Genomic DNA, 24938 nt, shown 5'->3' on the forward strand with positions numbered 1-24938 from the left:
AGTCAACAGAAAACCCACGACGGCGACGTCAGGTTATGTCGCGCGGGACTGGTACGAGTACGTCAGAAATGACGTTGCCGTCTTGGATGTAAACAACCTTACGCAATCGCTTTGACACCGCAAACGTTGCAATGCTACTATCATTATGTCCACGTTTCGAGATGCACGAGAAGCTCTTCTACTTGCGAATGATCTTGAAGTAATAGACGACGACGAACTTCTTCTATCACAGAACCTTAACAAGTCGAAAAATTTGGACATCCCTTTAGAGAAGTACGATAGATTTGATCTTGACTCGCGGACGGACGACGAGTGTTTGAGTGAGTTTCGCTTCATTAAAAATGATTTATATCGACTTAATGAAGCGCTGTGGAATGGAAGCCCTGTGCATGACTCTTAGACGATTCGCATATCCCGTCTTTCTTAAAGTCTAGAAATGCAAAGTAAGTTGATATGTCATTAAAAACTCATTCAACTGCAGTGCGAACTTTGCTCATGGAGAGGTTAAATAGCTCCTGTTGGGTGTGCAGGTTTCTTCCTCTGAATGGGCACTGCAGTTGAGCCCTCAACGGGTAGGCGGGGTCCCCATAAAGGCAGAGTGGCTGCCCAGCCGTGTTGATAGCATGCCTTTCTAAGAGCGGCAGCAAGCCTGACTCATGTAGCATGGCACTGTCGTGTCGTTTACCTTCAATGGGACCGAAAAGGTTGGCAATCAAACCATTAGGCGCGACAACGCTCTGAAATTTGATTGCGTGGACACGCTTGTGGCCATTATACATGGTCCTCTGCTGAAGCCCAGGCCTGCAAATTGGTCTCACCGTTCCATCGATAACCCCCCAGCAGTTATTGAGTGCAGCTCCCTTTAATGCCACGAGCCTAGCATAATCTTCCAGGTGTACCGGGGAGAGCCAAGCTTGGTTGAAACTTGATAGGAGGTACCTGTAGTTGGTGTAAATGTAGCTGACCGCTTCGTTTACGACCATAGATATTTGCGGAACAGCTCGGGCGAATCGAGGGACAAGGTCTTCGTATCTACAGGGATATGCGAATCGTCTAGAGTCATGCACAGGGCTTCCATTCCATCCACAGTAAGACGATTCGGACATGTTTATTGGTCCGGGAAGTTAAGCGCTTCATTAAAGTGCATCTGAAGAAATAAAACCGATATCCTTCAAAACGGCTCAATCATCGATATCTAATATCTCCTATGCTAGAAGAATCTTCATTACCAAAAATCCTCGATTTCCCATATTCCCCGATTTTTTTTTACAGCCCTTTGAATATACCAGTCTGTAAAACACCTTTGTCGCTGACCGACAAACGTATTGCGGGCGCGTGGCGCGAAAATCAAACTTGTCAGCTCGCGCGCAGTCTGCATCTTCGTTCACGAAAATGAGCGCTTCTCCCTGTGAAACAAAAAGCTCTGCCGAGTGAGAAAGCGATGCCAGTGACATCGAGACAGAGAAAGCGACTCAACAACAATACAACAACGTATTTTTGCCATACCAAGACGAGGCATTTGCGGACAAATGATATATTGCTGTCGAATTATCGAAAAATACAGGAAGGGAACTGGAGAAGCTTTTCAGCCGTCTAAATGATTTGACAACAGTAGAATCGTGAGTGTGATAAGTTATGTGTAGATACGAACAAAAGGAATTATATCCGTTAACTTACATCATAAAGTTTATTGTTGTCTCATCGTTACATCACGCGAGTACAACTGATCGCCATATTTTGTTGTTTTTGAGAATTTTTTTACGAACTCATTCGCTTCGGTCTTCGATTCTACGCTACTTTTTTTGTTTGAACACAGCAAGTTTTACATTCAGATACCGTCTCTAAACGGTGGATATATGACCCTGAAATAAAATTAAACGATTAACCTGTTTGCCGTTTTTGTCACTCGTCTTTTTCTGACTTGACATGAGTATTTTGTGATGTAAGATGTTTACATGAGCACTTACAAAAAAATTAAAATTTATAAGCAAATGTTATATCGCGAAAAAAATGTGGGTCCTTTAACTTTTCACCTAGGTTTTGGGGATCGCATATCATTAAAATTATCAGTGATCTATACGAATACATAAAGGACCCCACTTTGAGCAAGATATAAAGCATTTTGTGCGAGGTGAAATTGAACTTTTTGTGGCTAAAGCAAATGATGCTATGAGACTGGCAAAAAAAAAACTACTCAAACCATCCCGATTAAGAATCTATTACCCTTGGAAAGGCAGATGGCTACTATATCACGTACATACTGTATATAACAAATGCTTTTTGCATTCTTTTGTCATGGAGTTTAGCAATTTTTACATTTTAAAAGGCAAAGAGCGCACGGCTCACAAAATACGATGTCCTACACGAGACGAAAATATGATCACTGTTTGTGCGAAAAAATATGGGTCCTTTAGCATTTCATCTAGGTTTTGAGGATCGTGTATCATTGAAATTATATGTGATCTATACAAATATCTAAAGGACCCAACTTTGGGCAAGGTAGCAAGCATTTAGTGCAAGGTGGAATTGCTGTTACCCACACAAAATGGTGCCGTGTTTTTGTAACGGAATAAGATGAGATGAAATGGTTAGAAAAAATAAGACTGTTCAAAGGGTCTTCATTTTCATTTACGACTAGTCTAAAAAATGCATATTGAATGCTTTTATTGATATTTGGTCAGAGCACTGAGAGGACAAAGACGAAAAAAAGGATTTAGCAATTATTACGTATCTACATCTCTAGTGAGACGAAACAAAATATGATGTTTTTACCTACACAGCAAAAATGTCAAAGCAAATTATATCAATTTTTGTTCGGAAAAAAATGTGGGACATTTAGCATTTAATCCAGGTTTTGGGGGTTATACATTATCTAAATTATATGTAAGCTACATCAATATTTTTTAGCGAGATAATCAGCATTTCGTACAACTAGTTTAGTAAACTATGATAGCGGCAATGGCAACATGTTGGGGCAAGTAATGCAAAGTAAATAGCAAAATCATTTGAATTATCAATAGGTGGCTACTTTAAAATGCAAGCAGGATCTACGTTTTATATTTGTATAAGGTTATATTTACATTTTAAGCCAGCTACCAAGAGGAAAAGCCTTTTATTTCCACGTCTAATAAAGTTGCAAGGTAAAGACGCCGCATGTAGCCAAAATTCTCGCGCAATTCTCCTTATATGGTGATCATTTCGCGCCAACTCGAGCTTTATCCGTGGGAGACTGGGTAAGTAGGTGTTTTACAGACTGGTATATTCAAAAGGCTGTGAGAAAATCGGGGATTATGGGAAATCGGGGATTTTTGGTAATAAAGATTTTTCTATCATAGGAGATATTAGATATCGATGGATGAACCGTTTTGGAGGATATTGCTTTTATTCCTTCAGATGCACTTTAAGGCGATATAAATCATTTTTAATGAAGCGAAACTCACTCAAACACTCGTCGTCCGTCAGCGATTCAAGATCAAATCTATCGTACTTCTCCAAAGGGATGCCCAAATTTTTCGACTTGTTCAGGTTCTGTAATAGAAGAAGTTCGTCGTCGTCTATTACTTCAAGATCATTCGCGAGTAGAAGAGCTTTTCGTGCATCTCGAAAAGTATCAGGCCCTCCTATGTTTCTATCGCGCCGACGAGAAACAAGACAAGGGCCTGATACAAGTACTGTTTAAATCGCATGTTCTCATGCCGGATTTCGGCATGGCTCCTGATTGGTACAAAAGACCAAGGGCACTTGAATGGGGCGCGCTGATTGGTTCAGCTATATAGTACCCTAACCCGTCGACTGCTCGTTGAGTAATGGCGGACTCCAAAACTGCTTTTGACCTTGCGATAGCAGAATCAGAGAATCGTTTTCTATAACATTAAAAAAATATATTTTACTCCCCTCATTTTCTTCGGAAAAATTAAAATTCCGCCTGATACTTATATGTTCAAATGTATTGCCCGGGCAGGTAATTGCGTGTGTTTATTTCTCATTGTTATCGTTTTTCAAAGCGAAGATCGATCTACTAGCTATACCAAAGGCGCTGGAAATATTGATGTCATAGAAGCTGCTTGATACTACTGACATCCATAGTCATTAGACATTTTAGACACTCCAGGCGCCAATATTCTAGGCATAAAAAAGGCACGAAAAACGCTTGGGATTGTTTGCGGTACTTCCCGCGAGTTGTTGATCGAGTGGGCTTATCAAATAATGGCATTTGTGTTCAAGCAGAGGTTTGTCTATTTAGACGAAAGAGCCTGTAGTAAATTGGTGATGTGAATATCCTGTAGAAATGTGTGGATCTGCAGTCATATACTTAAATCGTAAGTCTCCTGAGCCGTGAACTATCCTTGCGTTTCAAATCATTTAGCATAAAGTTACCTTCACCGGGGCTCGTCGTTACTAAAATTATTACCCTTGCATATAACACAAATGTAGTTTTGTTTTTACATAAATTCTGTTTATAATTTGATTTGGGCATTTGATTGTGCCACCACGCGAGTCATTGGAAAATGGACAGCCGACTATTTTGACAGTGTCCTGAAAAGGGGCGGCAGGCGTCTCGTCAAGTATTTGTGTCAGGCGTACTTTTATTTTTCCTTTCCAACTTTTGAAAATTAAAATCGCCTGATACTCAGGCTAGTAGCATTGTAACTTTTGCGGTGTCAAAACGATTGCGTAAGATTGTTTACATCCAAGACGGCAACGTCATTTCTGACGTACTCGTACCAGTCCCGCGCGACATAACCTGACGTCGCCGTCGTGGATTTTTCTGTTGCGTAAGGTCTCTAAAGTTAACCATGCGACGCGCGCTGCTACCGTTGCTAACCATGCGATGCGCGCTACCGTGGCCACCAGGACAAAGTTTACTACCATGCGACGCGCGCTATCGTGGCCAAAAAGAAAAAGATTCGAACAAGTAAGCCAATGAACATGCGAATCACAGTTTTTGATGGCATGAGTTGAATAACTAAAAGAATAGCGACAGCGATAATCAAAAACAGCAACAACCAAAGGACAACACTTCAGGAACAAAACGAAAACAACAAAAAAATCAGTTACAACTCAATACCAATAAACACTGACAACACCAACACCATGATCCTCATCCTCATCATCACCATCAACAACAAGAAACTACCTTTTAAGAACACGGTCGGTAGCTCCTGCAGATATTCAAGCGTCCTGGGCATCTTGCGCAAGAAGTTCGCCGCTGAGGTCGAGTCGAACATGATCATGACGACGTTGAAGGGTAAACCCGCAGGCTTCACTACTCGCTTCAGCACCCCTGGCCTCGGCGAGGCGTTCATGTGCACCTCTGAGGTCTCACTGGACCCGCCATGGATAACATTTACCAAGACGAAGTCATGCTCGATCTTGACACGCCCGAGAAATGAAGATCCTACAAAGATAGTTTGGAATTACTGTCCTTAGGCGGGTAAAATTATCTTCTCATTGAACGAATTGCCATGGTATTGTATAATATAGTATGGTATTTCATGGCATTGTGTGGTATGGCGTGACGTGGCGTGACGTGGGGTGGTGTGACGTGGTATGGCGTGGCGTGGTGTGGCGTGACGTGGTGTGGCGTGGAATGGCGTGGCTTGAAATGGCGTGGCGTGGTGTGGTATGGCATGGCATGACGTGGCGTGGGGTGGTGTGACGTGGTATGGAATGGCGTAGCTTGAAATGGCGTGGCGTGACGTGGTATGGCGTGGCGTGGCGTGACGTGGTGTGGCGTGATGTGGTATTGCGTGGCGTATAGAATTTTATTATATACATACTGAGAAATACTGATTGTCGTTCGTTTACTGGTCTGAGCAAATCAGAGGGGCGAACGATGTTTTTAATAAAATTATAAGAAGAAGAAGAAGAAGAAGAAGAAGAAGAAGAAGAAGAAGAAGAAGAAGAAGAAGAAGAAGAAGAACGAAGACTGCGCTTTGGTTTATAAGGAGTTAAAAGGTTTTTCATATAGTCTGGAGCGGTTTCATTTAGGGATTTAAAAGTTAAAAGAAGGAGTTTAAAATCTATTCTTTCTCTGATGGGTAGCCAGTGTAAGGTACGCAGAACAGGAGTGACGTGATCGTATTTGCGGGTTCCTGTAAGAAGTCGCGCCGCAGAATTTTGAACATTTTGTAGTTTAGAGATTTGCTTTCGATCAAGGTCAGTGAGAAGAGAGTTACAATTATCTAGTTTAGAAGAAATAAAAGCGTGTATAAGAATCTCGCAGCGATTAAAGGAAATAAACTTTCTAATTTTAGCAATATTTCGTAGATGGAAAAAGGAGGATTGGCATATTGAAGTTACTTGTTTGTCCATGGTCAAAGTGTTATCGAGCCATGTTCAACACCTATGTTTTTTGCTTTCTTTGAAGAGGAAATGACCTCATTATTTACAGCGATCGAATACAGAGGAGGACGCAGACGGTGACGAGCGTTAAGAACTAACAGTTCTGTTTTGTCACTATTTAGCTGCAGTTTATTAGTCGTCATCCAGCTAGTTATTTTACGAAGGCAAGATTCTATACAGCACTTTGCTCGCTTCAGTTCACTATCGTGTTTTGGGTCGAATGATAAGTATAATTGCGTATCGTCCGCATAAAAATGGAAGTTTACACTGTGTTGTTTGATAACGTTAGCAAGCGGTGCAGTATATAGCGAATATAACATAGGACCTAGCACCGATCCCAAAGGAACGCCACAAAGCATCTTCTGACTTAAAGAAAATCCGTTACCTATTTTTACAAATTGGGTGCGGTTTGTCAAATAAGAATTGAACCATGCCAGAGCTTTACTTGTTATACCATATCGATGTTCCAGTCGTTTGAGGAGGATTCAATATCACCGTATCAAATGCGGCAGAGAGGTCTAATAGAACTAGTATGACACATTTACCGCTGTTCAAAAAGGATGTCATTATGTATGCGCGTAAGTGCCGTTTCTGTACTGTGGCCCTCTCGGTATGCTGACTGGAAACGTTCAAGGAGATTATTGTTATCACAGTGCTCGCGCAAGCGAACAGCTGCAACTTTTTCCAGTGCCTTAGAGATAAATCTCAATGATTATTTAAGAGAGATGCCAGGGTATCATCATAGCATTTTGCTAGCTTGGAAACATCTTCGAATGATTGTGTCATTAAGTGAGAGCTTTTGATATCTTGGCAAAACCCGTCGCGATCGATGCACTTTAGTTTTCGCCTTTGTAATTTTATTTTTTCAGCATTAGGTTTTTTTAGACACCTAGATTCCCAGTGCACAGCAGAATGGTCTGATATCTCTGGGTTAGTGACCCGAACATTGTTTAGAGGTATCTCTCCAGCTCTTGTTATGACTAGGTCCAACGTGTGGCCATTTTTATGGGTAGAGCCTTGGAAGTGCTGAAGGAGATTTAAAGCATCAAGCAAATCTTGGAACCTTTGAGCAGGTCGGTCTCCCTCATCGTCCAAATGAAAATTAAAATCTCCTGTTATTATAGAGGGGTGGTGGAAGTTATAACCATCTCAAGAAAAGAACTGAACTCCTCCAAGAACTTAGAAACATTTAGTTTATTCTTCTTTGAAGGCGGGGGTCGGTAGACAACAATCATTCTTAGACTCGATGACATATACTTTATGTGGCAATCAGTAAATTCAAATGATGTAAATGTAATATCAGGTGAGAGTTTTTTAAGTTTAAAGCGCTTATTATGCAAGAGCGCTACTCCACCACCCCTTCTCCCAACACGGGGCAAGTGATGTAGAAAAAACCCGAGGGACAGATGTCATTCACAGTAAGTTGGTCATTAATGTCATCCTTTAGCCAACTCTCAGTTATTGCTAAGATATCAAGGTTGTTATCTACAACAAAGTCTTTGATTATAAAAGATTTGCTCTTTGCATTCAGTAAACATAGCCTCGCGTTTCCGGAACAAGAGTTAACAAGCATGGGATCCCTTTTGATATTGATCAGGTTTGATGGATTGCGAACAGGAGGACTTAAACGCGGATTCAAATGAAATGTATTTGTGTATTTGTTGGATATTAACACAGGTATTGCAGAAATAGGTTTAGGATGTGATTTTGTACTAAGTAGGGATGTCAGGGGAGAGTGGCAAGGTTGTCTAGGAGAGTGAACCTCTAGGAGAGTGAACCTCAGGCTTTGTTTCGGGACCAGGGTTTAATTTAAATACCAAGTCTCCCTCCAGCTCAAGGTGAAAAGACGCACAAGAGTTGTTGTAGTAATTCACGGGTCGTTTAAACCTTCTGTCTTTTCTTCAAATACAACAGAACAACCCTTACCCAGACGAAGGTCAAGTTGACCCATCTGAGGACATTTGTACTCAAGGCATGAAATTATCTGAGACTACTGAGTCTAGACAGGCGTAGAGTGTTTAGGCAAAGTGTAAGAAAAATAATTGCGAGGAACTGTTTGTGAAACATTTTTAAGATTAAGAAAATTGTAGATTTTTTTTGCTTATTTTGGCAAATACTGTTTATCAATATAAATATATCAATAAAAAAGACTAATTAAATACTTTATGAGTTTATTTTATTTTATTTTGTTTTGTTTATATATTTTTTAATTTATGAATAAATGTTTATTCTTTTTATTCAACAATCGATGTTGTGTTTTGGGCATTTAGTTGTATTTGTATTTAAGATTGTATTTGTATAACTTTTATGAGAAACTTAATAATATATATAAAAATATATGGTGTTAGCCGTAATATTCTTTATCTTTTCCTTACTTGTATGGTAACAAATGAAAGCAATTGTAATCGCGCGTCTGATTAGCGTTGCATACACAAGAGACAAGAACAATTAAAATTTCCTTATACTATGGTCTAAGTAAATATATTCAATCTAACTTAGATTCTAATATTCTATAAAAATAAAAATAGCTCAAATAATTTCTGAAGTTGAGTGGAAAATGTAAAAATTTAATTTATATGATAATGTGAACGTGAAGTAAATCCCGCGAGTCCCGCGGAACAGCCTCACGTAAATTTATGCAAAACTAAGTAAAAATAAATTCATAGTTGAGTGAACATGTATTAGCTAACTGAACTGAAAAAAGAAAGAAAATACTGTTGGTTTAATCTGAGTATCTTTGATATATAGTCACAGTAAAAGGTAGTGTAGAAGGAGCTCGTAATGTTTAGACAAGTACTTGAGCAAATGATCAGCTTACTGGACTTGCGAACAGCTTTAGTAGGACGAGATCTTGGCGGGAAACTTGAAACCCAGCATGAGCCAGAAGAGTAGAAACGATAAGAAAACGCTAATAAAATCCTCGAAAAACTCGATCAGGATCCTCTAGCTGATAAATGTTCAATTCAAGACAGAATTGAGATGAATTGAGTTGAAAAAGATCGATTCTAAGTGATTTTAGCGGAGCACATAAAAACACGTCTGAACTCCTCGATCTCTTCGCTCGATCTTTTTCACCGTGAAGAAAAGTCGTTTGCACTTCTGATTGGACGAACGATATTTTTTTCACTGAACTTTAAAGGCTTCAATCCCAACGCGGGGAGACAGGTAGCTTTGCATGTCATTTTTGTTATTGAGCTCCATTGAGCGAGAGAATGAAATTTTACTGTGAAAATTGAATACACAGCGTTCAAAATGAAAGACAATATATTTTCTACTCTCAATGACACTCTAGAGGATTATGTAGAAAGTCTTGAAAACAAGAATACAACGGGAAAAACCGAGCAAGATGTAAGTCTGTTAAAACGCTTATCTAAAATCACAGTCTCGTGAGTGACATTAGCGAGACAGATTCATTTCAATGTAAGTTTCTGTCTGTCTTCAACTGAACCCTCGAACAGCACAAACCTAGGAGCCTCTGCAGCCTAGTCTAAGTCTAATAAAATTTTATGTAAGAAGCTTATTATAAATTTCTCAGTATGTATATAATAAACAAAATAGAGCATAGAAATTGCTTTGTACAGTGCACGGGCGCATTTTCCCTCTATGTATATATGTCATGCCATGGTATGTAAATCATGTCATCGTTTGGAATTGAATTTACCTTGGAATGTGCTAAAGGCGTAAGTAGCACTGCAGTCCCGCCCACTAATGAGCAACTCGTCATTATCTGGCGCCAGTACCTCGCGCTCGGGCTGAAGACACATCCCCCGGCTACCAGCGATTGCCAACGACCCATTCACCATCATAAACACCGTAGAGCAGATAGGATGTAGCACTATATTCCGGCCGTGGTTCTTGACTGCAATGTCAGCAAAAACACATTATTCAACCACTGTCGATATGACAATGTCATGCAAAATGTCTGAAAAATGAGTGCAACTACAATTTTTAATGGGACAAATAACTTATATAATAGCGACGATTGAAAATGGTTTGTTCATTGGCGCGCGCAAATGAGAATATTTCTTTCATGAAAAGCACAACATAATTCGCTGAATTACCTCATTAGGATCACTGATTTCATATGAAACTTTCGCGCTGTGTAGCCATTTGGGAAACAAGGTAGACTAAATAATAACTTAATTTTTTTTTTTGGGGGGGGGGGGGGGGCGGGGGGCGTAGCTTTTGGGGTCACAGGTTTTAGGTATTAGGTTATAGGTCTTCGTTTTGTAGACATCCCATTTATAGAGTTAACTTCGTCTGTCAAGAGGAGGAATCAGATGTCCATAGGCAAAATCACCCAAGGAGGGCTAGAGGGCCCTTTTTCCGTCAATGATATCTGGGTCGACTGGTACTCCCCAGTGAATCAATCAGATGGGCATAGACTTACCTGAAGCAGTTATTTCAACATCACAGTAGTAACATTGTTTACACTTGTCTAAGACAAAATACCCTATGTATAAATAACACCACATAAAGCCAAGAAATTGTTTGGTCCATACTCTACATATCGTTTCACCCAAAAATAGGTTAAAATGCACCAAAACCAAGCTTTTGTCCCAAATTACCATTTTATTATCCACGACTTGGCAAGGGACTTGCCTTTTGATTTGATTTCATATTCGTTCTTTAAATGCATGCTACATTGAAATCAACTGTTGCCAGGCCGTATAACAATTCTGTATTAAAAGACATTGAAAACTACATCAACGACGATGGAACCATTGCATAGCTGAATTCCTTTGTGCAGCATGATGCAACTTTTTATTAAATTCTAAAAATCGCATTTTTTGCTCTAAAATCGCCGAAATTTTCTTAAATTCTTTTGATGTCTAAAACTTTAAAAAAAAATGCCTTAATAGTCCGTCCAGGCCTAGCATTAACAAAAGCAACACATCGCCTCTTTATACAAAGGGTAAACGAAAAAGTACTAAAGGCTTTTGTCTGTATGGCGGATACGCATTCTGGAGAAGTGTTTCAGAGCAAGAGAAATCTCTAGGACGAAAGTCGGGTTGAAAACGACTTCCTCAAACGGGACTACATAGGCAACAAAATAATGTTGAACAAAACTCGAAAAATGTCTTCATTGGTGGTTCTGTATTTTTGTACTGGCTAAGCCCCGATAGATCATGAATTAGCTCAGGATCCCAGCCGAGAAAAATACGCGACGATGCTTGATGTATCATCCACTAAAGCAATGTCAGCCAGAATTCGAGCTTATACAGTCGAACCTCTTTAAGCGGTCACCCTCGGGACTTAGCTTAGTGACCGCTTAATAGAGGTTTCGCTATTTTCGCCCCTAAATTAGCGTAAATCGGGCTGTAATTATACGTAAGAACTTTTTATTAAAATAAACAACAGTAACAATCATATTAGCCCTAAGACGGGGCCTGGTGCATTCCAATTTGATCCAGAAGTTTGAAACCGCCTAGTCAGTTTGTTTTTACGGCTCTTGTGGCTTTGCCGAATTCAATGGGCATGAGCTACTTTCGCTGGCGTTATGTAAAGTAAATGAGTGCGTTAAGGTGATATTACACGCGTCGTTTCCGCCGATATCCGTCATTAAGCGTTCGCGCGATTTTGGAAGTCGAATCAAAAACTCGCAGCGCGTTGCCGTACCCAAAATCTCACAAATCCGACCATGTTATTACACGCGTCGTTTTTTTTCCGCGTAACGGCGGTGCGTGTAACATGACCTAGATATCCGCACGCTTAAAAAAAATATGGTAGTGCGCGCTGAAATCCAGCATCTGCGCCGTCGTCGTCCCTCCCCCGTCGATATTATCGACGGAAGTCCACTATTGGACTACGAGGACGGGAAGAAGTCGGTTATACTTTTTTGTGTTTTTGGTGAGGATAGCTTCATCTCGTAAAGTAACTCATTTACTTTACATAACGCCAGCGAAAGCTGCTCGTGTCCATAAAATTGGGCAAAGTCTTTGAGTTGCTCCGCTAGCCGGTCGGCTTGCAGCACCGTCTTAATGGCTGGTTCTTTTAGCTCTGGGTCATAGTCGTCATATCTAACGACCTGTACGTCAGCGCCGACTTCTGGATTTGTTTCGTCATGTAGGTCCTCACGTAGGTCCTCTCTCCAGTGTGGATTCAAGGCATCAACTAGTGGCAAACAAACCGGTATCTCTTCTTCGTTAGAGAGAAACGTGCTCGCATTACAGGAACCGCCCACTTTATTGAGAAGTTCTTGTAGGGCTGGTAACTCTTCCTCGCTTTCAAAGGGATTATCCTCCTCTTCCATTTCCTCGGGGAACAACTTTGTTTTCTTGAAACATTTAACTATGGTATCGGGCGATACCTCGTCCCAGGCTTGCTTTCCCCATTCAATTGCCATAGCCACGTTAATACCTTTGGCGATGTCGCTGGCAGTCTGCTCTCCATCAACTTTGGGTCAGACATACCTCAGTAGCTTTTTCTTGTACTTCGCCTTCCAGTTTGCGATGATGCCAGCATCAAGAGGCTGCGTCTTTGATGTCGTATTCTTGGGGAGAAACTTGACAGCGATGTTTGAGAAACTATCGGCAAGTGATTGGATGTGACGGGGAGCGTTGTCCATGAACAGCAGTATTTTTCTACTTTTCTTTTTCAGCTTTTCATTCAATCGCCCTAGCACTTCTTCCATGATTTCTGACTTCATCCAGGCTTTTGGCTTGGAATAGTACCAGCATCCATACGGCCGTTTGAGGTTTTTCATGTTTTTGAAACATCGGGGCTTTGCGGCTTTGCTTCGGATCTTCTTTCTCTCCAGTAGAGTTGGCAAAAAATGCCCAAGTGTTTCTCTGCTTGGCCGACTTTACTCCGTTGCAGCGCTTTCCTCTCTCATTCAAACTTGAGTCTGGAAGTCCTTTCCAAAAACTCCCGGTCTGGTCCATGTTCCACACATTCTCTGGCTTCCATCCTCTTGTGATTTCTCTTACTCGCTCATTCCAGCTTTCCAACGTTTCCGAACTCACATCCCCGTCTTCGCCAGCAGTGGCCATTCTTTGCAGGTTGTAATGCTCTTTGAAACATTGAAGCCAGCCATTAGAGGCGGTAAAGCCATCTACTCCCAACTTCTCTGCGATAATCAAGGCTTCCTCCTGCAACATCGGACCACTAACTGGGACATTGGATAATCGGCAAACTGTATACCAACCCATAGAGCGTCGTTCACTTTTTGATAGGTTTCTGTGCGAATCCTCTTTTGCTTACTGGGTCGGACGTTACTTTCATATTGAGCGAGAATTGCCTTACTCTCCTTGATGATTTTCTGCGCTTGCTTCCGAAACCAAAATGTTTAGCGACTTTGCGGTAGCCTTCATTAGGATGATCTTTCGCGTAGTTAATCAACTCGACTCTTTGTTTCAAACTTAAACAGTTCCTCTTTGACGCTGTAGTTTCCCTGGCTCGTTTTCGAGATTTGGCTTTGGAATTGCCGTCGGCTTCGGTATTGACACTCTCTTTATTATTTTCACCGTCCACGTGGCTGGAACTGGTGGTACATGACCAACACGCTGATACGCGAGAACCAGATTTCCAGTTAGGGGTTTCCTCAGGCAGGGGTTTAGCACACTCTGATCTGTTGCATACGGCTCTTTCGCAGATTAAACAAAGGTACTTGGTTTCTGCTTTGCGACTTTTGCAAAATAGCACAGAAGACATATTTCACTGCTGCTTCGTGTCAGTTTACATCGACCGACCTTTAGCTATAAGATTGACGGCCGAAAACACAGGGAGTTCACCACAAAAGCTTGAATTCTGTGAAATTTTGTGTGTTTTGTCGTTTTTTCTTTCTCACGCTCAGTAGAGTTCCCTAGTGGTTTCGTTCTTTGTTGTTATGCTGTTATCTGTAATTTGAGCAATACACGTGTGCAAAGTAGGCCGTAGCCTGCTGAGTCCGTGCAATGTGATAATTAGACAAGTAGAAATGGTGCAGGCTTGTTTGGTCACAATGAATTGTACACAAGCTTGTCGAGATGGCTCTAGTTGTTAAGGTTGATTCATTCATTCGGGGATACCATGAATACATGACTGAGTGGGAACCAGCACTAGAAGATGTTTACAAACTTATGCGGAAACTAACTAACATAAAGGATCCGAATGCTGTTGCAATCGTAAGAGAAAAAGCCGACAAAACAATGATGGATGGAGACGGTCACCCGAATACTCTAGTTGACGATTACGAAGTTATTGGGCATATTTCCAAACTGATGTCAACGCGGGTTACCAAGTATCTCAAGAGACCTACGAACTGTTGGAAAGTCGTAGTCAAAGGGAAGTGGGTGAACAGAGGTGGTGGCTAAAGACTCGAGATTCCTTGTGAATACATATTTGAAGGTGACAATTTTTCTTCTAGCTGGCTAAAGCGGAAATTGATAATCGAGGAATTTGATGCGACTGGTCCGCACAAGACCACACAAGTCTCACAAGACGATAAGCCATAGTAATTAGATTAGACAGTTAAAATATGACGAAATATGACGTGCACTATCTGTTGTCATGCTGACAAATATTGATGATGACCGTTTAATAGAGGTGAAAAACAATGAAATCAACCAATTGGGACCCTCCTTTGGTGACCGCGTCCGCTTAATAGAGGTGACCGCTCAATAGAGGTCAAATTTACAGTAAACATAAGGGGGAAAATTCGGGACTTTGGTAAATGACCGTTGAATAGAGGGTGACCGCTCAATAAAGGGCCGCTTAATAGAGGTCCGACTGTACCTTGACAAACGACTGACCTAAAATGCACAGTCTCGTATCATTGAGCGCGAGTTCTGTGCTTAAGAGTGTCATACTAGGTTTTATAACACATTGTGCTAACTATATCGATCCAGATTGGCTTAGAGGCGCGCTATATTCTGTGAATCACGCAATCTGAGGGTGAACACACAGACAGGAAAAAATGTTTTCCAAGTACACAATATCACAATTATTATGCGATAGAGGTGAAATGGAACAGTGTCCTACAGAATTCGGAAAAAAATCTACAGACAACCGTACACACGATGTGGGAGGCAGAAGGACGCCAAAATTGGGCCATTTTTTATTAAACAATCGCCAGATTTTCGACATTTTCACACACCATGAATTGGTTCCACAATACCTGTCATCCGCGAATGACTTACTTATTATTCAATTTATGGTCTATCGAGCACATTTCAAAAGATTTGACGTCATTGACAGAAAACCAATATCGAGCGTCTATTTCATTCTCTGCTTCATCTAAAATCGACTGAAAGCATATCCAGGCTTAACAAGCTCTTACCACTGAATAGAGCGACGTTCGAGGCTCTGGAACCAGAGTAATCCAGGTTACCGTGCCTTGCAAACTTGATTGAAGCGTTTTATCATGGGAGGACGGCGTACCAATTTTAAAATCATTAACATTCCCAGGAGTGGAGTTAAACCTGCGGATAAGTTGGTTGGCATCCAGAAAAGTACCGCGCAACCTCTGCATGCACCCTCCGCGGCCCCCTTTCCTGAGAATAAAGCGTCCTTCACGCAAAAGCTCTTCGAGCATCCGAAGTCCCAGGCGATCGTTGACGAGTGCAAGAGGACGAAGTTTATGAGGGGTATGGCGGAGGGCACGCTTCTCGCTGATTTGTACGGGGGTTACATGGTACAAGACCCCGCGTACTGCTATCACGCCGTGCCGGCCTACGAGCTGGCTGCCGACAAGGTATTATTTCTTATTCTTTATCAAGACGAGAGTTTCGACAGAAATACTCCAAACGTCGTATTATCCATGAGCCGTATTCAGTGCAAATACATGCAAATGAATCACGTCGATTGTTTTATCTTCATTTGCATGCATTTGCATTGAATACGGCTCATGACGGCAGTCACAGCAGCAATAGCAGCGTTTTTTAAAGTCCACAAGCATGAGAAAAGGGGGCCTATGAGTTTCATCGGAAAAACTTGTCAAGCAAAACTCGTCTACACGACCAACTTTGTGCACTTGGCGAGTAAAACTTGTCAAAGTAAAAGCAAACACGCCAGTTTTTGAAAAAGTGAACTTGTCAACTTTCTTGTCAAGTAAAAATTCCCCGTGTAGATGGCCCTTAAGAGAGTGCAACGGGCATTTGGATGGCTGCTCTTTCTTTCTCGCGCGCTCCCTGTGTGCGCGATCTCCGTGACGCCCTGGGTCCCCGAGGATGGTTGGCCCGTTTTGTGCTGAACACACAAACATGTCTAACAAGCAAATCTAATCTAACAAACCTAACAAGCATCGCTTTCGCTGTTTGTAATATAAACCATGTTGTTAAAGGACCGTTTAAATGGAAAGAAGACTCTAACCGAGGAGGGTTGATTGACGTTTGATCTAGCCTGCTAAACAGGCTCCCCAAAAGCTTCCCAGAAGAGCTCCCTGAAAAAAAAGGGTTTTATCGGACGTAGCGCTCGGCCAAAAATAGGGAAGTTCGACTTTTCCGTTTGTCAAGCAACTAAGCTCGGCTTTTCTGTATTTCATACAACTAGCGGTTGTTGAGCAGGCTAGGTTTTGTCAGACTTTTGCTCCAATACTTCGGCAACATTCTGACAGCAACGCTGGAATCAAGCAACCTCAGAATGCTGGTAGTTGCTGGACTGGTTGTGCGGGCAATAGACACATAGATGACATTTTACAAAGTATTAATTAAGCCCCGCGGAAACAAGAAATAAAATTGATAATTAAATTGAAGTGGCTAATCACTATTTTTTAAGCTGCACGCTGAATTACGAGCATCGAAAGGCGCCTCAGAGGCCATTCAACCCTTGTTTGACCACGGATCACAGCGTAGATCAAAATTGTTGTTTTTGTGGAGGGATGAAAACCGGAGAACCCGGAGATAAACCCTTGGAGCAAAGCCGAGAGCAACTAACGAAAACTCACGTCGGAACCGGGAATTGAACCCAGAACCCAGAGATGGCGAGGCATAACAGAGCGACGCTCTGCCAACTGCGCCAACTAGGTTCCAACATCTGCCAGATTGCCAATATTGCTGGGTGAAATACTTCCTTAGGCCTATCCTGATTGATTATTTGTGATCTATTTGTTGTAAAAATGTTGACACTGACAGTGTTTGTGCACTTTTCTTAAAGCTCCAGTCTGAATTCCCCGAGTTCAGCCTGCTGTACCGACGCCAGTCAGGTAGCTTTCAAAAGTACAACCAAGACTTCGTGAACACTTGGCGAATCAAAGGCGCCGATAGCATCGTGCTCGGAGAAGCTGCTAAGACGTACGTGAAGTACGAGAGTGCAATCAGCCAATCACAGTCCAGGAAACTATGTATAGCCATGCTTCCTTGTCAAATGCTTTGGCCCAAGCTTGCAAATGACATGGGAGGGGAGGTAAGGGAGGGAAATCCTTACAAACCGTGGTTTGACGGAAATAAGTCTGATCATCCTTCTCATTTGGAGAGATTTATAGATTACTTCCTCCGTGATGAAAAGGTGAGAGACTACTTGGACGAGTTTTTGGAGGGGATGACAAATGAGCTTAATTTTTTTCGGGATGCCTGTGGTGAAGAATTGTACTACTATACTAAGGAGTTTCAAATGTAATTGTGAAGTGTTTTGACATCAACAGTTAACTTTGAAAATAGGGATATAAATATTTTACTACTTAACTAAGGAGCTTCAAATGTAATTGTGAAGTGTTTTGGCATCAGCAAATAATATAATAATTTTAAGTTAAAAACTGTTCCAGAAGTTCCGTTTCTGTGTACCGGAAGTTGTTAAAATTATTAGTTTATGATCACCAATTATGTAATATGTAATTAGTAATAGGATCGGGTATCATTGTACCAGGCACGGGGTGAACTCGTGAGGGATTGTAAGACAGAATAAAGGGAGAAGAAAGTCGGAGATCGTTAATTCAGAGTGTCTTTTGGTTCGAAACATTACCAATAAAAACAGTTAAAAATAAAAATTACGTATAACAATTTTCAAATAAAAACAATTGAGAATGGAAATTACAAATGTTTGTTACCGATAATTTCGAGGATCAAGGGGATATATCGCACTTTGTTCAGTTGTGACAAAATAATATCTTCCACCTTTCCATCTCTAAAAAGATCTCCCAACCCGATTATTGAAAACATAGCTACTCACCGTTTCTCTGAAATGTTCATACCAACTCTTAGCACTGAGAATCGCCTACGGACACCTTGGGCCATAGCTATAACAGGTCTCGAATTATTGGGGGGGGGGGGGAGCACGATACAGAAACAGTAAGAAAATATTGGGGGGCACGCCCAGCCCCCACAGGTCATTTCCACATAATTTTTAAGAAAAATATATTTTTTGGGGGGGAGGGGGGTGCCTCGATGCCCCATCCCCTGCTACAAAAACGTCATGTTTTTGTGTGGTAAACTGGCTATGATGCCTTGGATATTACTGTTTTCTAACGAAAGGTCAAGGGCATACGACTAGTTCCTAAAACACGGGCTTTCGTCGTTGGAATAAGTTTGATGTCGAAAATATCAATTTTAAAAGTTTTCAAAGTTTTTCCAAGAAGAGAGCCCTTCCATTTATAGCAGTATTCACTGCTATAAATCGATTTTTAAAATCAACATCGAAAACTTGCTTTTTACACCCGAAGGTATGGAGCTTTACAAGAATTTACTATTTACGATCGCATCTTCTAGAGTCCTTTTCACTCAATGTCTTCATAACAAATGCCAAGTTAAAAAAAAAAAACATAAGCCTCCTGATAAGCGCCCAAACAATGCGGGGAGCAAATTCAACGCCAGATTCGATATTTTTTTCTTATATTTATTTAAATGGGAGAAAATATATTTTCGAACATTATGTTCAAATCATGCTGAAAATAGTATTGATATTATGCTCGCTGCTCGGACTACAGTAAAATATCGCGTGTAAGAATCTAGTTTTTTTCAAGTTTGGCAATTTTGGGGTACTTACTAAAAATTAAAGGAAAATATGTTTTTATTAGGTTCCAAGTTGCTTAAATCAGCAGTAGGATTCATAATAGAGTGTGACTGAATGCAGAGCCATTTTGTTACAGAGATATCCTGCTGTATGGATGTTGTATCAGGAGAGCATAAGATAAGAGAGGAACACTGGTACTACCCGCGCGCCATCGCGCCATGTCGATTCCGAATCTGGCTATTTTTAGTAACCACCACCCCACCACTGCGCGTGAGGATTTGCCCCCTTTATTTTGTCCTACTCCCCCGTGGGTTGCGTGTTGTTGTTTTGCCAACTCGATAGGAATGAAAAGAGATCATGTAAAATAACTCGAAAGAAGAAAGCAAGTCTAACTCAAGTAAGCAAGATTGGCAAATATACTCACAGAAAGCTAAATCCCTGAATGGTTTGACTGTTTTGTTTGTCTGAGCGGCGAAGTTAAGTCAAGAAGAAAGAAAATAGCGACGAGCGAAAAAAAATTGCTGTGATACCGCGTTTGATTCAAATCCTCCAAAACACTCCAGCTTGTATAATATACTTAGTAGTTATAGAAATGTCTAGAAACAACATCAAAGAAGTACAGTTACAACTCCTTCTTTATTTTCTCACTATTAGAGAAGCTCAGATATACTTTAGCTTGCTGGCTCTGATCATCACAAAAATGCATTCCCTCGCTACAAGGATGGTTTTATGAAATTTATTTTTCTTGGATTCCTTCTCAATTAACCGGAATATTCACAAAAATCAATATCATATCTAACTTACAGATTTAGTTTGACCACTAGGAAGATAATGAATGTTGAAAACCACGAAAAGCAGCAAGTAGAGCGGCAGCGGTGTTTGAAGCACGAGGTTTTCCGCTATTGATTTTAAATGAAGTCTCTGAAGTCTTTTTTTTTACACGTTTTTGAAATCTTGCAATTCTTGAAGTTCTATACCCCTTAATAAACCGCAACTGCCTGTATCCTTGATGCTAGAATGAATTGTCGATGTTATTAGTGCAAAGTGGGTGTTTTTTTTGGAATCAAGTCACAAAACAAGATGTAAATGCCAAACCGCGGAGGGTAGGGTGAGTAAAAATGCTCACGCGCAGTGGTGGGGTGGTGGTTACTATAAATAGCCAGACTCGGAATTAACATGGCGCGCGGGTTGAGCGCGCGGGTAATACCAGTGTCCCTCTCTTATCTTATGCTTTCTTAGTTGTATCTGTAATCACATCTTAATGGACAAGCAAAATGTTTAGCAAATTTATATTTATAAGCCCCTTTTAAATTTTTTGGTTTAGTAGGTTCTTATATTTTGGGATATTAAATAAAACATTTCTGTCTATAGGTTCTTAAATCACTAGGTTCTTACACGTTTGTTTTTACTGTATTCCATTATTCTCAAAATTATGCCAGCATAACCTGTCTGACCCTAATGGTAGGTCGGAAAATTATAAATAAAGCTCCCTCCCGTCCTTAAAGCCACATACCGTCGCCATGGAGACAGAGACCGCTGGGCAGGTGCTTGATGGTACCGTTGGCCTGCATGCTGAAGAGAATGCGGCTCTTGCAGCAGTCTTGATGGAAGACTACTTTAGTACCAGGGGAGGGGTGGGTGAGACCGCCATAAGGATGAAGACACGTCCTGCTTGCAAGGTGCATCACGCAACCATGGTTACCTGTCAATCAAATGATAAATATCAGCAAGTGGTAATAATTAACACTTAGAACCAAAAAGTTCATAATACCAACAATCGTATCGTATACACCTATTTCAAATAACGCTTCACTCGCAGGATCTGTGAATCGTAACCTGCAGTGGTTCAATTGTATTTAGAAAATAAGCAAATAAGCGTAAATAAAATCCAGGTTATAAAAGCAGTAGAATTCTTAATTACGTTCTTATAAAAATTCACATGGCTTTCAGATACAAGGATTCAGCTCTTATTACGCTACCCATGAACCACCGCGAATAACAAAACCTTAGATTCTCGAGTGCAACCTTATTTGAAGTAGGAAAATACCAATGTAATACACATTTAATATTCTAAAGAAACCACGGGATCGCATGGCGTCCTCCTCGGTAAAACAGGGCGTCGGGGTCAGCGTAACGATGAGCGAGAACGAGGCCGACGGAAAGGTAGGGGTAGGGGGTGGTAAAGAAGGGCCCAAATCAGCAATTTTGCGTTCGCGTTACTCTGATTTCGAGGCCTTGGATTCCCAAGGATGGAATACATAACTATCAAAGGTATACAGGCCCGTAGCCAGGGGGAGTTCAGGGAATCCGGAAGAACAACCCCACTCGACTGGATGGTTCGCCCTGATGAAGGAAAATCGAGTCACTCCGAGCTAGGACAAGCTAACTAAACGAAAATAGTCCGCCAATTGGGTAAACGAACCCCCCCCCCCCCCCCCCCACACACACACACACACACATACACGCAAAATCCTTTATATCAGTCATTCCAGGCCCATATCCAGGACGTTTCTTGGGGGGAATCCGAAAGAGTGGACCTAATTTTTCTGGGGGAGAGTGAGTTTTCTGATAAAAAATCTGGCCAATCCCGAAAGAACGAAAGTTTTTTTTGATGCCTTTGCAGCATCTCCACGGAAAGTTAAATGTCGGATTTGGCTACAAAAAAGTCTGACTTATGGATTAATGACATACCAGAGTGATCTAGCTTATGCCCTATAGCTTTGTCAACAAATAGCACGTCTATCGAGAACCTAAAGTGGACTTCCGGTCGTTGTGGAGGAGGAAGGGGGGGGGGGGCGCCCCCCTGCAGCCCCTAAGGGTACAGGCATGCATTATATAAATATGGGTATTGGATCGGACGATTGTGGGATTGAGTCCCTTCGTGGTCAACGCAGAACATTTTCCATTCCACATTTCAAAAACATTTCATTCCAAACATTCATTCATCGCTAAACAATTGGCCTAATGGACAAGGCGACTGAGTTCGGATCAGAAGATTGAGGGTTCGAGTCCCTTCGTGGTCGACGTACAATTTCATTTTGCAAACCATAGTGATAATCTACAACATTTTATTCCAAATAATCATTCATTGCCAAGCAAGTGACCGCGTGGCCTAATGGATAAGGCGTCTGATTCCGAATCAGAAGATTAAGGGTTCCAGTACCTTCGTGATGAACGTAAAATTTTATTTTGCACTCCATACTGATAATCTATAACATTTTATTCCAAACATTCATTGATTGCCTATCAAGTGACCACGTGGCCTAATGGATAAGGCGTCTGACTTCTGATCGGAAGGTTGACGGTTCGAGTCCCTTCGTGGTCGACGTACATTTTCATTTTGCACACCATAGTGATAATCTATAACATTTTATTCCAAATAATCATTCATTGCCAAGAAAGTTACCGCGTGGCCTAATGCAAAAGGCGTCTGACTTCATATCAGAAGATTGAGGGTTCCCTTCGTGGTGATGTACAATTTCATTTTCCCACTTTGGTGAGAATCTATAACATTTCATTCTAAAAAGCCATTCCTTACTAAGTATATGACCGCGTGGCCTAATGTATAAGGCGTCTGACTTCGGATCAGAATATTGAGGGTTCAAGTCCCTTCGTGGTCGGTATACAATTTCATTTTGCCCACTTTGGTGAGAATCTATAACATTTCATTCCAAATAGCCAATCTTTACTAAGCAAATGACCGCGGGGCCTAATGTATAAGGCGTATCACTTCTGATCAGAATATTGAGGTTCCAGTCCCTTCATGGGCAACGTACAACTTAATTTTAGACACCACGTTGTGAATCGATGGTCGAGGTCGAATATTATTTTGTACACATGGAGATAATCTACAAAATTTCATTCCAAACATTTATTGATTGCCTAGCAGGTGACCACGTGGCCGAATGGATAAGCCGTCTGACTTCGGATCAGAAGATTGAGGGTTCTAGACCCTTCGTGGTCGAAATACAATTTCATTTTGCCCACTTTGGTGAGAATCTACAACATTTCATTCCAAATAATCATTCTTTACTTAGCAAATGACCGCGTGGCCTAATGAATATGGCGTCCGTCTTCGGATCAGTAGATTGAGGGTTCAAGTCCCTTCGTGGCCGACGTACAATTTCATTTTGCACACCATGGAGATAATCTACAACATTAAATTTCAAACATTTATTGATGGCCTAGCAAGTCACCGCGTGGCCTAATGGATAAGGCGTCTGACTTCGGGTCAGAAGATTGAGGGTTCGAGTCCCTTCGTGGTCGGCGTACAATTTTATTTTGCACACCATGAAGATAATCTACAACATTAAATCCCAAACATTCATTGATTGCCAAGCAAGTGATCGCGTGGCTTAATGGATAAGGCGTCTGACTTGGGATCAGAAGATTGAGGGTTGGAGTCCCTTCGTGGTCGACGTACAATTTTATTTTGCACACCATGAAGATAATCTACAACATTAAATCCCAAACATTCATTGATTGCCAAGCAAGTGATCGCGTGGCCTAATGGATAAGGCGTCTGACTTCGGATCAGAAGATTGAGGGTTCGAGTCCCTTAGTGGTCGACGTACAATTTCATTTCGCACACCATAGTGATAATCTATAACATTTTATTCCAAATAATCATTCATTGCTAAGCAAGTGACCGCGTGGCCTAATGGATAAGGCGTCTGACTTCGGATCAGAAGATTGAGGGTTCGAGTCCCTTCGTGGTCGACGTACAATTTCATTTTGCACACCATAGTGATAATCTATAACATTTTATTCCAAATAATCATTCATTGGCAAGCAAGTGACCGCGTGGCCTAATGGATAAGGCGTCTGACTTTGGATCAGAAGACTGAGGGTTCGAGTCCCTTCGTGGTCGATGTACAATTTTATTTTGCACGCCATGGAGATAATCTACAACATTAAATTCGAAAAATTCATTGATCGCCTAGCAAGTGACCGTGTGGCCTAATGGATAAGGCGTCTGACTTCGGATCAGAAGATTGAGGGTTCTAGTCCCTTCGTGGTTGACATAAAAATTTATTTTGAACTCCATGGTGATAATGTACAACATTTCAATCCATATATTCATTCATTACAAAGAAATCCATCGCGTGGCCTAATGGATAAGCCGTCTGACTTTGTATCAGAAGATTGAAGGTTCGAGTCCCTTCGTGGTCGATGTACAATTTCATTTTACACTCGATGGTGATAATGTACATTTCATTCCAAACATTAATTGAATGCATAGCAAGTGACCACGTGGCCCAATGGAGAAGGCGTCTGACTTCGGATCAGGAGGTTGAGGGTTCGATTCTTATCGTGGTCGATACACAATTTCATTTTGCACTTCATGGTGATAATGTTCAACATTTCATTCCAAACATTAATTCATTACAGAGAAGTCTACCGCGTGGCCTAATGGATAAGGCGTCTGATTCCAAATCAGAAGATTGAGGGTTCGAGTCCCTTTGGGGTCGACATACAATTTCCTTTTGCACACCATAGTGATAATCTATAACATTTTATTCCAAATAATGATTCATTTGCTAAGCAAGTGACCGCGTGGCCTAATGGATAAGGAGTCTGACTTCGGATCAGAAGATTGAGGGTTCGAGTCCCTTCGTGGTCGACATACAATTTCATTTTGCACACCATAGTGATAATCTATAACATTTCATTCCAAATAATCATTCATTGCCAAGCAAGTTACCGCGTGGCCTAATTGATAAGGCGTC

General features: G+C 41.2%; 4 protein-coding genes and 4 non-coding genes across 8 annotated transcripts in view; 5 read left to right on the forward strand and 3 right to left on the reverse strand.

Moving 5' to 3' along the window:
- Positions 1–24938, reverse strand: part of LOC5516926 — a 78739-nt gene that overhangs the window by 1940 nt on the left and 51861 nt on the right. The window contains exons 2-4 of the mRNA XM_032386807.2: positions 20723–20911; positions 10007–10204; positions 5138–5398 (exon numbers count right to left, since the gene is read on the reverse strand). Coding sequence (XP_032242698.2) covers positions 5138–5398; positions 10007–10204; positions 20723–20911 — 648 coding nt within the window. The remainder of the gene's footprint in view (positions 1–5137; positions 5399–10006; positions 10205–20722; positions 20912–24938) is intronic.
- LOC125557565 lies at positions 284–1271 on the reverse strand. The gene has a single exon (XM_048720264.1). The coding sequence runs from the start codon at positions 1104–1106 to the stop codon at positions 468–470; it is 639 nt and encodes a 212-aa protein (XP_048576221.1). The 5' UTR covers positions 1107–1271; the 3' UTR covers positions 284–467.
- Positions 12190–13626, reverse strand: LOC125557566 (tigger transposable element-derived protein 4-like). The gene has a single exon (XM_048720265.1). It carries the CDS (start codon positions 13494–13496, stop codon positions 12951–12953), a length of 546 nt encoding a protein of 181 aa, XP_048576222.1. The 5' UTR covers positions 13497–13626; the 3' UTR covers positions 12190–12950.
- LOC5516928 lies at positions 14767–18241 on the forward strand. The gene is made up of 2 exons (XM_001636871.3): positions 14767–16018; positions 17419–18241. The coding sequence occupies exons 1-2, from the start codon at positions 15689–15691 to the stop codon at positions 17878–17880; spliced, it is 792 nt and encodes a 263-aa protein (XP_001636921.2). The 5' UTR covers positions 14767–15688; the 3' UTR covers positions 17881–18241.
- Positions 22462–22534, forward strand: Trnar-ucu. The gene has a single exon. It is a non-coding gene; the product is annotated as a tRNA-Arg (tRNA).
- Trnar-ucg lies at positions 23856–23928 on the forward strand. Its single transcript has one exon. It is a non-coding gene; the product is annotated as a tRNA-Arg (tRNA).
- Trnar-ucg lies at positions 24007–24079 on the forward strand. The gene has a single exon. It is a non-coding gene; the product is annotated as a tRNA-Gln (tRNA).
- On the forward strand, positions 24760–24832 carry Trnar-ucg. The gene has a single exon. It is a non-coding gene; the product is annotated as a tRNA-Arg (tRNA).

This window comes from Nematostella vectensis, chromosome 12 (genome assembly GCF_932526225.1).
Source record: "Nematostella vectensis chromosome 12, jaNemVect1.1, whole genome shotgun sequence".
Classification (NCBI taxonomy): Eukaryota; Metazoa; Cnidaria; class Anthozoa; order Actiniaria; family Edwardsiidae; genus Nematostella; species Nematostella vectensis.

Coding starts and splice junctions, on each gene's coding strand:
- LOC125557565 (XM_048720264.1), bottom strand. CDS start 1,106: ATGTCCGAATCGTCTTACTGTGGATGGAATGGAAGCCCTGTGCATGAC.
- LOC125557566 (XM_048720265.1), bottom strand. CDS start 13,496: ATGGGTTGGTATACAGTTTGCCGATTATCCAATGTCCCAGTTAGTGGT.
- LOC5516928 (XM_001636871.3), top strand. CDS start 15,689: ATGGGAGGACGGCGTACCAATTTTAAAATCATTAACATTCCCAGGAGT. Junction 16,019..17,418: donor ACGAGCTGGCTGCCGACAAG/GTATTATTTCTT, acceptor CTTTTCTTAAAG/CTCCAGTCTGAATTCCCCGA.